Raw genomic sequence first — 13,588 nt, forward strand, 5'->3', positions numbered from 1 at the left:
ACTAGATCAATCATTCAGTAGATCTGTTAAGTGCCTACTCTAAGCCAGGCCCTGTGCTAAGTGCTGGGGACACAAAGAAAGGCAAAAAGACTGTCCCTGGCCTCAAGGATCCATTAAGTAGCCCACTGGGGCTACAGAGAATGAAATGATCCCCGCTCACAAGGAGCTGCCATTCTCTTGAATAATAGCTGAAAACTCACACTTCTGTTTCAAGTCTGAAATATTTAGTCAGTAGAATGCTGAATCTGTTTCTGTCCATCTCTAGATCCCTCAGCAGGATCTCTTCTGTGGTAATATGGCGGCTCTTCTATTTAGCGGTTTTTCCCCTGCAACCAAAGCTTGATTCTCCTTCCTAGTTCACCCAATCCCTTGACTGGAGTCATTGCACTTTCATCATCTGCTTTATTCTTCCTAGGAGCAGGCGATAGAGGTACTGACCCGTTCCAGCTTGGAAGTTGAACTGGCAGCCAAAGAGCGGGAGATCGCCCAGCTCGTAGAAGACGTTCAGCGACTCCAGGCCAGCCTGACGAAGCTCCGAGAGAACTCAGCCAGCCAGATATCCCAGCTCGAGCAGCAGCTGAGCGCCAAGAACAGCACACTCAAAGTAAGGGCCCCTCATGCACCCAACAGCGTGTACTCATCCCTTAGTGAAATCAGGACAATGGCTTCAGCCAGATGAGCCGCCATGATTCTGAGGTATACGTCAGGCTGGACTGGTGGCAAATTAGTGGGGCCCCTTCTGGACAGTGTAGGTCAAGGCCGCATAGCTTATACCCATTCAGGAGAGTTTCGTGGTAAATTGGTAGAATTAGTTATTGGAAGACTTTCTGGCTTTCCCATCAACTTGATGGATGATCTTAAAAAGTACTGTTGGGGTCCTGGTTGTAGCTTCACTGTAGATCAGGGGAAAAAAAACAAAGAAAACCCCAAACCATGTTTGTTAAGAGCCCAAACTGACTTTGCTAGGAGACTGTCCAAAGGCTCCGTCTTAATTCCCCGTATCTGGAAAGACACTAGTTAAATTTCGCTCCAGTGTTGAAGTCTCATATGTGGATTGGGCTTCGTTTTTCTCTGTTGGAGCATCAGCCTCAGCCTGCCTCTGAGAAGATGAACAGATTGAAAACTACAAAGGGTGCCACTCTCAGAAGGAGCGAGGGCATCTGTCATTCAGAAGTATCTTAGTTACCCCTCCCCGGAAGGTTCTTGTCAGCAAAATTGATGGGAGTTCTCATACAGGCTTGTGAAAACGTGGGGGGAAGGGGGGTGGGTGGGGGTGTGTGTGTGTGTGTGTGTGTGTGTGTGTGTGTGTGTGTGTGTGTGTGTGTGCGTGTGTGTGTGTGTGTGTGTGTGTGTGTGTGTGTGTGTGTGTGTGTTGGGAGGGAGGTGAGTTCCTTTTGTGAGGCCATTTATTTTTGGTAAGAGGACATTTCATTGAGAAGGGAGCATGGCTGGCCTGGACCTTCTGCAAACTAGCCAGTCCTAAAGCAGGGGGTGAACCTGTTCACTTGTAGGGTTCTTCCTTCTTGGTAGGCTATTCCATATGTTTGTGATCTGCCTCTCTGCCTGAAAAACATGGTCTGGCACGGGTATAAATCTCTTTTCACCGATACCCTGTTATGTTGTTTTACCATATAGAACCAAAGAGGGCACATAACATTCTTCCTCGGCTTATAGGGCATGGCTGGGGAAGTTTACAAAGAGGAGTGAGAGGTGCCGGGGGGGCAGGGAGGCAGTAGGGGCCTTGTGGCATTGGGAGATGAGAGGTCCCGTCCTGAATGGCCCACTGGCACTTTGTGTAATATTGCGATAACGCAATGTATAATATCACATACTGTCATATTATGACCATAGTCACAGGCCAATGGGCCAGTCAGGTCCTGTGAAACCCTGGTACTCCCCAGACCCCATTGGTGATGCTGCTGTTCTCGTGGAATCCTTGCCAGTTATCCCCAAGAATGGGCTGGGTTTGTCTTGGGTGAATTTTTTTTGTCACTTTACAGCTTGATGATGAGTTTCATGAAATACGGTCAAACACGTGTTTCTTTATGACACATTGTTTACAAAATGACAAATAGACCCCGACCTCAAAGCGCTTCCGTTCTGTTACGGAGGTGAAACAGAAAGAGAGAAGTTTAAACACAGTAATTTGAGGAGGGACAGGGCACTGGCCACTTAGGGGATCAGGAAGCGCTTCCCACATTCAGCAGTGAGGAGGGAGGGTGCTCCAGGCATGAGTAACAGCCTGGGCAAAGGCATGGAAGGAGGTGGAGGTCCTGCTCAAGGTGTAGCAGCTAGATGGGTTGGCTCGGCACATGGAGTGTGCGAAGGAAGCTGAATGGCAAAGGGCTTAGATGCCAAGCTGAGGCGTTTGTGTTTTTTCCCGAGGCCCCAGAAGTTTCTTGACCTGGGATTCCCTTGGTCAGACTTGTGTTTCAGGAAGATTCTTTTGGCAGCCCTCAGGAAGGCGAGAGGGGGAAGGCCAGTTGGAAGGATGTGGAGGAGTTCTGGCGCTGGGGGTGGGCGGGAGGAGGGAGGATGCAGTGGGGGCCAAGGCACGAGGGAGAATGAGCTCGGGACACCAGAAGGACCGTGGAGACCCCCCCAGCTTAGTGAGCCAGCAGACCCCCACTCCCTGGCCAGAGCTCGAGCTTCTCATTCCCTCACTGCCATCCACTCGCCCAGGGAACGCCCTTGATGCTCACCCTTCATCATTTTTGATTTCCAGATTCTATCTAATTTTCTCATGTTGTGGCCATTTTTGACCCTTGCAATTACTCTGTGATTATGTAATTTGCCTTTCCTGCCTTTGTTTCCATGACAGGGCCCAGCTCCCATACTGTTATGTGGAATGCCCCGGGGATGCCCGGTGGACAGAGGCACTTGAGCCCTTACATTTTTATTATAGAGCAATTGTTCCCCAATCAGTTAGGATTTTAATGTTTGCCTTCACAAAAAAGTGAAACGCGGTTTCACAAATTAATGTTCTTTAACTGTATCTTGGGGGAATTCTTTAATACTGTGTGGTTAATGAAACAATCCCACACTATTCCTTCCAAAATTATTGCTCCCTTATCTTCATCTGATCTAATAATCAAAACATGTCCTCTAGTAACAAGACTTCTCTCATTTTAATTATCTTAACCCCTTGTCGCCAGGAGTGGAGATTGCCCTGCCAGCAAACCCAAGCACAAAGCGTATTAGTCTTCACCAAATGAATGCACCCAACTCTCTTACCCCAGAGGAGTGGGGTTAATTGAATAAGCTACCTTTTGAAGGTTTTTTTCCCCCAGTGTGTACAATTTGTATTCTTAACTCCAATCTAGGCTAAGAGAGGATGTGATTTTTTATGAATGAGACCTCTCTGATTGGCATTGGGTTGCTTTGTTCATTAGGGATAGATCAAGGGGTCTGATGTTGGAGACCACCTTCAAACAATCCACCACCAAGCTTCATAAGGAGTCAAAAACATCTACCAAGCTCTGTGCGGGACAACTGGGAATTTAAAAACAAAAATGAAGCCCTTGTCCTCAAGGAGCTTCTACTCCAATGAAAGGGCTACAGCTGCACCAAAATAAATATAGTATGAGGTCACTGGGGATGAGGAAAGGCAGGGGGCACATGAGCTAAGCCCTGAAAGGAGCCAAGGATCCTAAGAGGAAGAGGGGGCTCCAGGCACGAGGGACAGGCCAAGCCGAGGCCCAGAGGCAGCAGATGGTGAGCCTGATTAGAAGAGCCAGCTTGGCTGGAAACGAGAACACATGGAATCAGTCGATAAACATTCAGCACCTGCTGTGTGCCAAGCACTGGGGATACAAAAAGAGGCAGAAAGGTGGTCTCTGCCCTCGAGGAGCTTACCATCTAAGAGGGAGACAACAAACAGACATGTGCAAACAAGCCATAAAAAGGGAAAACAGGAGATAATTGTGAGGGAAGGCACGAGAATTAAGGGGGATGGGGAAAGGCTCGAGGCAGAGTGATCCAGTGTGGAGAGGCCAGTCGGAGCCAGAGGCTGGAGGCCTTTCCTGTTTTACCTGCAGGCAGTATTGAGCAGCCAGCGGGAGGAAAGGAGGGAGGCCAGGAAGGAGGTGGGAGAGAGGGGACTAGGGCTTCGGGAGGGTGGGCAGACGGAATCATCGGTCTTTGTTCTTTCCTTCTCATTTATTTCTTTTGGATGTGTTCTTCCATCCTGGGGAACACCAGCGTCTTTTGGTGTGAACTGCTATGAAACGTGGGGTTGTCCTGATTGTCTCACACAGCATTTTCGTTGTATCTCGTCTCTTTTGTCACAGTCACCAGTTGGGGAAACTGAGCACCCAGATCAGCTCTGATGTGTAGGACCCTCGTATTTTACAGATTTATTGCTTTTAGGCTCATTGCTTTGGTTTTTGGCTCATTTCTTTACTATTTATTATTTCATCATTTTATTTATTTTAGTAAACCGATTTTAATTTCATTTACTTTGATATTTATCATAATTAATAATAATAGCTCGCCTTTCTTTAGCATTTTAAGGTTCTCAGAGTGCTTTGATGGACCTCATTGGGCATTGTCATTCCCTTATGACTACCTGGCACGTAGGAAGAGTTAAAGATTGAGCCTGGGCACGTCTGCTTCTGTTGGTATGAGGAAGGTAGTATGGTGTAAGAGATGGGAGTCAGGAGGACCTGCGTTCAAATTCCACTCACTAATTGTAGGACCCTGGACAAGTTGCTCACCTTCTCTGAGCCTCAGTTTCCCTGTCTGCAGAATGAGATGGGGGCTCCCCCTGGCCTCCAGCTTGAAATCTCATCCTGTGTCAGTCTTGAAAGGGCAGTGTCCTTGTGGTAAGTGCTCTCCTTTTCCTTTCCTTCCATTCTGCATTATCAGACACTGTGAATGGTCTCACCCCACACTGAATATTGGTGCCTCTTCTGCATCACTTATACTTTGAAACAGGCTTGGAGATGAGTGATACCTCGTCTGAGAAGGAGCTGAGCACAGGAACATTCTGTTCTGAGGCCAGCTCTGTATTTGTATCCAATGAAATGGGCTGAACGTCCAAGGAGAGGGTCTATTTTCAGTACACAATATTACGTCCTCCAGCCAACAAGCATTTATTAAGCACCTACTACATTCCAGGCACAGTGCCAAGCTCTGAAGATACAAAAAATGGTAGAAGCCACTTCCTGCCCTCAAGGAGCTTACAGTCCAATGGGGGAGATGACATGCAAACAACTGGACAAAGGTGTCCCTCGTTTTATTATAATACACTTATTCCTGAGAAGTTGTGTAGTAGAAAGAAGCCAAGAGGACTTAGTACCTGCGTGACCTTGGACAAGTCACTTCCCTTCCTGAGCCTCAGTCTCCTTCCCTGGAAATGAAGGGATTGGTCTAGATGATGTCTAAACCTCCTTTCGGCTACAGACCTAGGGTCCGGTGGTCCTGATTTCCATTCTACAGGCTTTAAGCAAGTTCACTCTTCCCACAGTGTCCATTGGAAGCCCATCTGGGAAGAAAAGGCTCAGCCCAGAACTCACTTGGCCCCTCGGCCTGCATTTTCATCAACAGACAAGTCCCAGCCTGATAACATGTGACTTATGAACAATTTGGTAAAATTGAAATGATTCCATCAGTCCCATAAACTCTGGGCTCCTTCTAGGTCAAGGAGGCTCTTGTGGGCCAAGCTGGGGCCTCAGTCATTATTTAAAACACTCCTGCTTTAGGAAGTGTGATTTCCAAAGAAGTGATTCACGGCACCCTTTCGGGAACAGAGCTGTTCGTTAGCTGGTGTCTGCCCGGGGAGTTACCTTAAGCAGGTGCGATGCACCATTATTAGCTTTCACTTGTTTTCTCTTCATTTCCTGCCCGCTCCTCCCCTTCCCCCTTCTCTAATTATTTTTCCTTCCAGTTTGGCGTATAGCCCTCTCATCACCGAGGCAGGCCAGAAAGAGCCACGGGGGAGCGGCACCTCCTCAGCTAGGGTCATGCCTTCCTGTTTGCACCGTTGTTCAAAGGGCCAAGGTCCATCACCAGGGGGCCTTCTTGGCCTGTCGATCTCCCATTCTTGACATGTGCTTCTCCTCTTTCTGGTGATTGGGATCCCATAGTTGGCTTTTCTATTGCTTCCTTTCTGTTTGCACAATTTCACCAGAGTCAGGCTATGAAACTCCTTTTTTTTTTTTTTTGGCAGTTGGGGTTAAGTGACTTGCCCAGGGTCTCACAGCTAATAAGTGTCAAGTGTTCGGTCTGAGGCCGGATTTGAACTCAGGTTCTCCTGACTTTAGGGCCTGTGCTGCATCCACTACGCCACCTAGCTGCCCCGAAACTCCATGTTTTATGAGGCAGCAGGTTAGCACTAGTTTGGGAATCAGGAAGACCTGAGTTTGAATGCTGCCTGGGTGTGTCCTTTTATTCCCTTGAGCCTCAGTTTCCTCAACCGTAAAATGATGGTGTGAGATTGGCTAGCCTCTATGCTCCTGTGAGTCCGAGAGAGGGCAGCGTGATGCCGTGGGCAGAGCTGACCTGTGATTTGAGGTTGGGGTCTGACCGAGTCTCTGATCCCATCGGTGCCCCGGGCCTGGGGAGGGGGAGTTGCCTAAACCTATAAAACTCCGTGTCCAGCCCCTGGCCCTTTTTCATGACTTAGTGTCAACAAAAATCCATTGCCCACATTTTCTTCCTCCAAACTAAAGTGATAGATTCCTGTCTGCTAGAGTTTAGCAAAGTTCTTAGGGACTTGTTGGAGATGAAACCCATTTTTAAAAGGTGTGTAGCAGTCTTCGTCAGGAGTAGACACTGGCCACTCGCCTCTCCTGAGAGAAGATAGTCATCAATTCCGTGTCAAGGCTGGGGCTGACCATCTGGGCTCTCCTCGGGCCACGTGTTGCTTCTGCATACTGACTCGCCCTTTGTTCTCCCCTGATCGAATCAAGCCACTCAGTGGTCATCTGTGACCACCGTCTCTGGAAACACAACCAAATAATGGGACAAAGAGTTCCTTTGCTTTCCTACCTCAGGATCTTTGCCTCCTCTGTGTCCTCTATCTAACATGCCATCCCCTTCGTCTCATCCTTGCCTCTCAAACAAAATCCTGCTTCTTGAAGGCTCGGCCTGCCTTTTACTCCTCCTCACGCTGCCCATTTAGACAGATCATTGGTCTGGGGGATCCCAGTGAGCAATCATCTTCTGCCACCTGCCAGGGACTTGTCCAGGGTGGCACCGCCAGGATGAGTCTGAAGCAGCATTCGAACCCAGGTCTTCCTGACTCCAAAGCCAGCACTCTTTCTGTGCCTCGCTACTTCCATTATTCCTCCATGGAGCAGACCCCCCAGTGTCTGTCTGAATGAAGAGTGACGTTGTCTTCTGCCGCCACCATGGGGGTGGAGGGCCTTGGAGCTTGCCTTTCCTGCCCCTGACTCAGCTGACTATCTGTGACCCCTCACCCCGGATCCTCCCCTCTGGACCCCGTCTCTCTCCAGATCTGGGCCCCACGTCACTGACCCTGCGGTGACCACAAAGGCCCCTCTCAGGAGATGACATTTGTAAAGCGCTTGGCACCGTGCCCGCCTTCCAGCCCTGGAACTTTGGTCCAAGGAGCCTTGGCCTCCGGAGCCTGAGGGCCTCTCGTGATCATGACAATGTCACGGGACGAGGACCTCCACAAGTCTGTGCCCTGCGCCTCTCACAGGCCTTTGCCCCACACCCCCACCTTGCCATTCTGATGCTTCCCATCAGAAAACCAGCCCCACGGCGAGAGAACTGTCTACACAGACATGATGCCATGTTGACATGCCCCTTCCTGGCCCAAGGGGGTCTCCAGCGAGGTCTGCTGGGATTTAATCGGCAAAATGAGGAAGGTGCTGGACGGGTCTACAAAGATCAGAGACAGACTCGAAGGGGCCGACTTTCCCTGAATGTGACCTCTGCCCGCCTCAACAAAGCGCCATCTGACGTTTCTTAGGCTTAGATGAGTTAAGTCATCAGAGATTTCCAAGGAGGGCTTCAGATTCTCCTGAAAGTCAATTTCCAGTCTCCCTTTTCTGATCACAGCCCTAGCCTCAAAAACGCGCATTAGCTGTCTGACCCTAGGCAAGTCCCTTAACCTCTGTCTGCCCCTATTTCCTCCTCTGTGAAATGGGGATAATCCAAGAAGATTGGGAACATCAGGTTTGTGAAGCATTCTTTAAATCTTAAAGCTCTATATAAATGCTCACTATGTGGTAGGAACTTGACAGCCCCTGGCCATTTTCATTCCTCTGATTGTTTTAGACCAGCCAGTTTTCTCTAATGTCCTGCAGCCAGGAGCCCCAGAATCTCAAGTCCATCCCAGTAACTCTGGGTAACCCAGTCTCAGAAAATGCAGCATCTCAACCCTCCCCACCCTTGGAGGCCCTAGGGAAAGGATGAAATAAATCACTTTTTTATGAACACCTTCTGTGAAGCTTTTGTAGGCTAATGAAGCCTTGCTCTATTTAATTATAACTGAAATCAGCATCATAATCTATACATTTGGCAGGAAGGGTTTAAAAGGAACTAGGATAGAGCCACTTCATGCAAAAAGCAATGTGCAATAAACTACAAGAAAAGGCCATTTAAATAAGTGGCCTCCGTGTGTTCAGAGCAGCTGGGACATTAGGACTCTGATATGGTGAGCCTGATGGGTCAGGGGCTCCTTTCCTTTTCCCAAAAGATGTAGGAGATAAACAGATCAGTGGGGGTCACTTGGGGAGGAACCAGAATAAGGACATTCAGAAATCCAACCCTGAGGAGACGCTGGCTTGTTTAGGGCAGCCTCCTGGGGCTTTTTAGAGGCCGTGGGGGTCCTGCAGATGAATCCTGGCCCTGCCACTTACCCTCCAGTGACCTGGCCCAAACATTTGCCCTCTCTGGCCTCAGTTTCCTCAGCCTCGATGACCTGTAAGGGGCCCCTTCCGGCCCTAACTCCATCTTAGGCTCCTGTACATGGGAGGGTTATAAAAGGGCACAAAGGCTTTTTAATGAGAACCCTCGTGAAGAACGTGGCGTCTCTTGTCGATAGACCTGGAGTCAGAGTGGCTGAGAGTGAGCTGGCCAAGATGCCTAGCCATGGTTTGTGTGGCAGCTTGGAAGGATTGAAGGCCAGGAACAGTTTCCCAAATGCAGCCTTCCCTCTCTCTTCTCCCTGGTTACTTGTAGAGCCTGTCCCAAATATAGGTAACGATGGACTGGCCTGTGTTTTAGGACCTGGACAGTAGACAAAGGCAGGAAGGGAGGGAGGGAAAGTCAGAAAGTCCCCCCAAATGTAGCCTGAGCTCACCAGTTCAAAAGGTTACGGTTGTGTCCGCTCCCAAGAAAGAATAACCTAGTTCCACTTGTAGAGTTTCAGGGCCAAGTGAAGGAGTTCTTATTCAACCCTTGGGGTCAGGAGCCCCTGGAGTTCACTGAGCGGGGGAGTGACATGGTCTGCTGTGCTCTTCAAGAAAAATCGCTTAGGTAGCTTCGCTTCTCCAGGTGTGGTCTGCCGACTCTCCCAAAGGATCTACGAGGTCAAAACTCTTTTCATAATGACATTAAGATGTTTAATTTCCAATATAGTAAATAGCTGAGATATAACCCATGAAGACAAAGCTCTTTGGAAGGGGTCCTCATTCATTTTTAAGAATGTATAAAGGGGTCCGTGAGACCAAAAAACTTGAGAACTGCTGACCCAGAGCAGTGATCTCTAAAGTGGGGTCATGAGCCCAAGATCAAGTTGCATCCCACCCTCCCATAATCTCCAGTCGTGGAGCTACGCCTATTCATATTCCTTGGCGCTCCCCCTTTGCATTCCTTTGTTGTTGAAGCTGTCAGCCTCCTCCCTTCGAGGTATCTGAGTACTCAGAGCAGCAGGAACACGGCTGCCACTGGTGAGCAAGACCCCCCCCCCCCCCCCCGGGGTTTTGTGTGAGTGAGTAGGTGTGGGTGAGTTACGGCTGCCATTGAAGGCCTCTTCATGCTCTCTTCCACCCGGTCCCCAAACCATTGCTTATCCTATCTCAGGTGCTGTGAGGGGCCCAGCCTCCTTCTCGGCCCCCCGGTTCTCAGCCTCAGCTCATCCCTCTCCCTGAACCCACAAATCTGATCATTTGCCCAATCTTGTCATTTCTTCTTCGTGACATCTCGTATCTGTCCGTCCCTTTTCCTCTACTTTTACAAGCACCCCCTTCCCACGGGCTCCCATCACCTGATGCTTGGACAGTTGTAGTTACTGCCTACTCTCTCCCCAGTCTGCTTGACCCATCCCCAACTCAAATTAACCTTCTCCTCCTCACTCACAGGCCTTGTCCTCCCCTCATTCAATCTCCAGGGGCTTCCCATGGCCTATAGGATCCATTATTTCACTTAATTTCATTGTTTTCAAAATGTTGATATTTTGTGTAGGTTTTATAATACAAATGATCATTAGTGCAGTAGTGCTTTGTGTAATTTATAAAGAAATAGAAATATATTGGGGGGACAGGCTCAGATTTTTACTGACAGGGTGCATATTCAAGAAAGTCTAGAGGCCATTGAACCGCATTGTCGTGCGCGGCCCCCACCTCCCTTCCTCTACACTTCTTCCATTGGCATTTGGGCCAGGCCCCAGTCTCCTCCCGCCCTTTCTCCTCCATGCACTGGCAGAGACTGGTCTCTCCCTGTATGCCTCAGGTTGGAATCTGGTCTGTCCCCTCAGGTGCCATATCCTTGGTAAGGCCTTCCCCAGATGGTCGGTACCTGCCCATCTTGCTTTCCCCTGCCTTTTGAGCTTTGCTACACTCTGAGCTCACTCCTGTCTTGTATGAATTTTACTTCTACACGTGTCTTGTCTCTGTGCTAGATTTTAAGCTCCTTGAGGCCCAGCAGCGGGCCTCACTCTAGTTCTCTTTGCACATTCTAGTTCATTTTTAATGGTTTGTTCAGTTAAATTATATTCTAGACCGTTGATAGCTTAAATACAGGCCAAAATGGGATACATAACCAATCAAAACATGTATACTAAAGTACCTACTGTGTGCCAGGCTCTGGGGTTACAAACATAAAGGTTGAAACAGTCTCTATTCCTGACGTATATCATGTGTACAAATGACAGAAAGCTAAGTCAAGGCAAAAAAAAATTAGAAGAAAGAATCAGGAATGCAGATATCGGGAGAGCCTTTGAAGGTGGGTGACGACTCACAAGATGACATTCACTAAAGGTAACAGGAAAACTGACATTTGGATTCCAAGATCAGCAGCACAAGAACAGAAGGGTAAAGTGCTTTGGAAGAAAAGGACCTGGGGATCAGAGTGAACCCTATGGGTCACCTTATGCCGTGGCAGTCAGAAAATGTGCTGTGAGCCACAGGAGTCTTGTTGTAGACTTGAAAGGGACCCCCGAGGCTGTCTGATCTAGCCCCCTCATTTTACAGGCGAGGAACGTGAGGCCCTGTGGAATGAAGAGATTTGTGCAGGGTCCCAAAAGTCGTCGGCGTCCAAGGCAGAATTTGAACCCTACTCCTCCAACTCGAGAGAGCCAACTTGAGGATTTATTAAGTCAATAAACATTGATTTAGCGCTATGTGCTTCATGCCAGAAAGGTACAAAGCCACTCTTGCTCTCCAGAAACTCATGGTCTAATTAGGGAGACAGCAAGCAAGCGATGCGTACCCACGAGATATTAGATAGGGGGTGGATGAGAGGTGCCTCCGAGCGGTGGCCCTGGCATCCAGGAGGACCCAGAAAGGCTTCCTGCCGAAGCTGGCACCAGAGTGATCTTGGTACTGTGCTGGGGGGTAGGATTTGAACACAGGGCTTCTTTGCCAGGTCTCCTTCCACCAACTAGATAGTTTCCAGAAGACAGCACTAAGAGCATCAGCCAGTGCCTGGCAAACAATAGGTGCATACTCGATGCATGTTGATGGATTGCTTGGATAGAAATTCCAGCGAGGCAGATTAGGGTTTGTTATTAGAGAAAACTGCCTGATGAGTAGGAGCTGTCCACAGCTGAACCAGGCAGCTTTGGTGGGTAGTGAGCTTCTCATTAGTGAAGGCCTTCAGGCAGCATCTGAATAGCCACGCGTCAGGCCTGCTGCACAGGAGATTCCTGAGTCAAGTATGAGCCGGTCTTGATCAGAAGTTGTTAACTTCTGTTGGAGGTTCGTGAATTTGGATGGGGAAAAAAATTAAATTTTTATCTTCATTAACCTCTACCTGAAATTTAGCATTTCCTTCAGATATTTAAAAACACTTTGAGAAGGGGTCTTCAGGCTTTGCCAGACTGCCAGAGGGGTCCAATACACATAGGAAGGTTAAGAAGCCCCGGTCTAAGTGGTCGCTGATCTAAGACTCTGTACTTTTAGAATTTTATTTTTATTATTCGCTTAAAATAGCTTTTCTCGTTTGCGATCCCCTCCCCACGCCTCGTTTTCACTTTTACGATAGGACGCCATGTTTTGGGGTCAGGCTTGACGGAAGGGCTGGATCAGGATTCATTTTTGCAGTCTGTGAGACAGACCAGATAAGTGATGGAAAAGAACATAAGATTAGCCCGCTGTCTTTTCTGCTGCCTCTGGCGGGTGTTTATTTTCCTTGTCCAAGGCATTCCTGGTCCTCACCAATGCGCTGTCCTCAAACTTTGCTGAAAGTAAAGTTCCTTTATTCTCTCTCTTTTAGCAACTGGAAGAAAAACTGAAAGGACAGGCTGATTATGAAGAAGTGAAGAAAGAATTAAAGTAAGTTGTCAGCTGGTTATGTTGCACTCTGTTCGCAACTGTGGGTCCTGGATGCCGCTTAAAGAGCAGCCATAGATAGATGGGTCTCACTGCTAAAATCTCACTGAGCTCCTTGGGGTGGCCCATCTCTCTGGTTACCTGGCTGCCCACACAGGAGGGCAAGCACCCAACAAAACCAGACTTAACTGTAGCAGACTTATATGGATCAGTTAAGCATTTATCAAGCACTTGCTAGGAGCTAAGTGCCATGCTGAGTGTTGGGAATGCAGAGACAAAAAGAAAACAGTTCTTGTCCTCAGGAAGCTTCCATTCTACTAGGGGAGATAATATGTCCATGGATAAGTATGTAAGAAATAAATATAAAGTGATTTTCAGAGGGCAGACTCCAGTGGTGGGGCAAGGGAGGCAGCAGGAAAAGCTTGAGGGAGGAAATGTCATTTGAGCAGAGTTCTGGAGGAAATCAGAGATTTAAAAATAAAGTTAGTGAAGAGGAGGGAGTGAGGAGTTAGTAGCCAGGGCTACTAACAGGATCCTAAAACCAGAGATGGGGAGTCAGAAGGAACCTTGGAGGCGGTGTAATCCAAGCCCTGTGAAGTTGGGGCTCGCCTGGGCATGCAGGTAGGGAGTGGCAGCAGGAGGGTTTAAATGCAGGCCTACCTCCTAGTCCGTCAGTCTGGGCGTAATGTCCAACCCGCATAGAGCACTTTGAGGTTTGCACTACATTATGTATGCTTTCTTGGTTGACCCTCACAGCAGCCCCAGGAAGGGGGCGCTGTTAATGTCCCCATTTTACAGATGAGGATGCTGACAGAGAGGTTGAGACTTAGCTGGGGAGATTCACACCCACAGCTTCCTGCCTCCCAAAGGCAGCACTCTCCACTGACCAGCAGCTGGTTGCACAG

At 48.6% G+C, this 13,588-nt stretch overlaps 1 protein-coding gene across 9 annotated transcripts in view; it reads left to right on the top strand.

Moving 5' to 3' along the window:
- Nucleotides 1–13,588, top strand: part of CUX1 (cut like homeobox 1) — a 467,724-nt gene that overhangs the window by 343,956 nt on the left and 110,180 nt on the right. For 5 of the 9 annotated variants that reach the window (XM_027861836.1, XM_027861841.1, XM_027861843.1 and 2 more), the window contains exons 11-12: nt 416–604; nt 12,628–12,686. In XM_027861836.1, coding sequence (XP_027717637.1) covers nt 416–604; nt 12,628–12,686 — 248 coding nt within the window. The remainder of the gene's footprint in view (nt 1–415; nt 605–12,627; nt 12,687–13,588) is intronic. The other 4 variants (XM_027861837.1, XM_027861840.1, XM_027861842.1 and 1 more) reach the window with 1 other exon arrangement.

Source organism: Vombatus ursinus, unplaced genomic scaffold, assembly GCF_900497805.2.
Source record: "Vombatus ursinus unplaced genomic scaffold, bare-nosed wombat genome assembly UNPS02014768.1, whole genome shotgun sequence".
In the NCBI taxonomy this organism is placed as follows: domain Eukaryota; kingdom Metazoa; phylum Chordata; class Mammalia; order Diprotodontia; family Vombatidae; genus Vombatus; species Vombatus ursinus.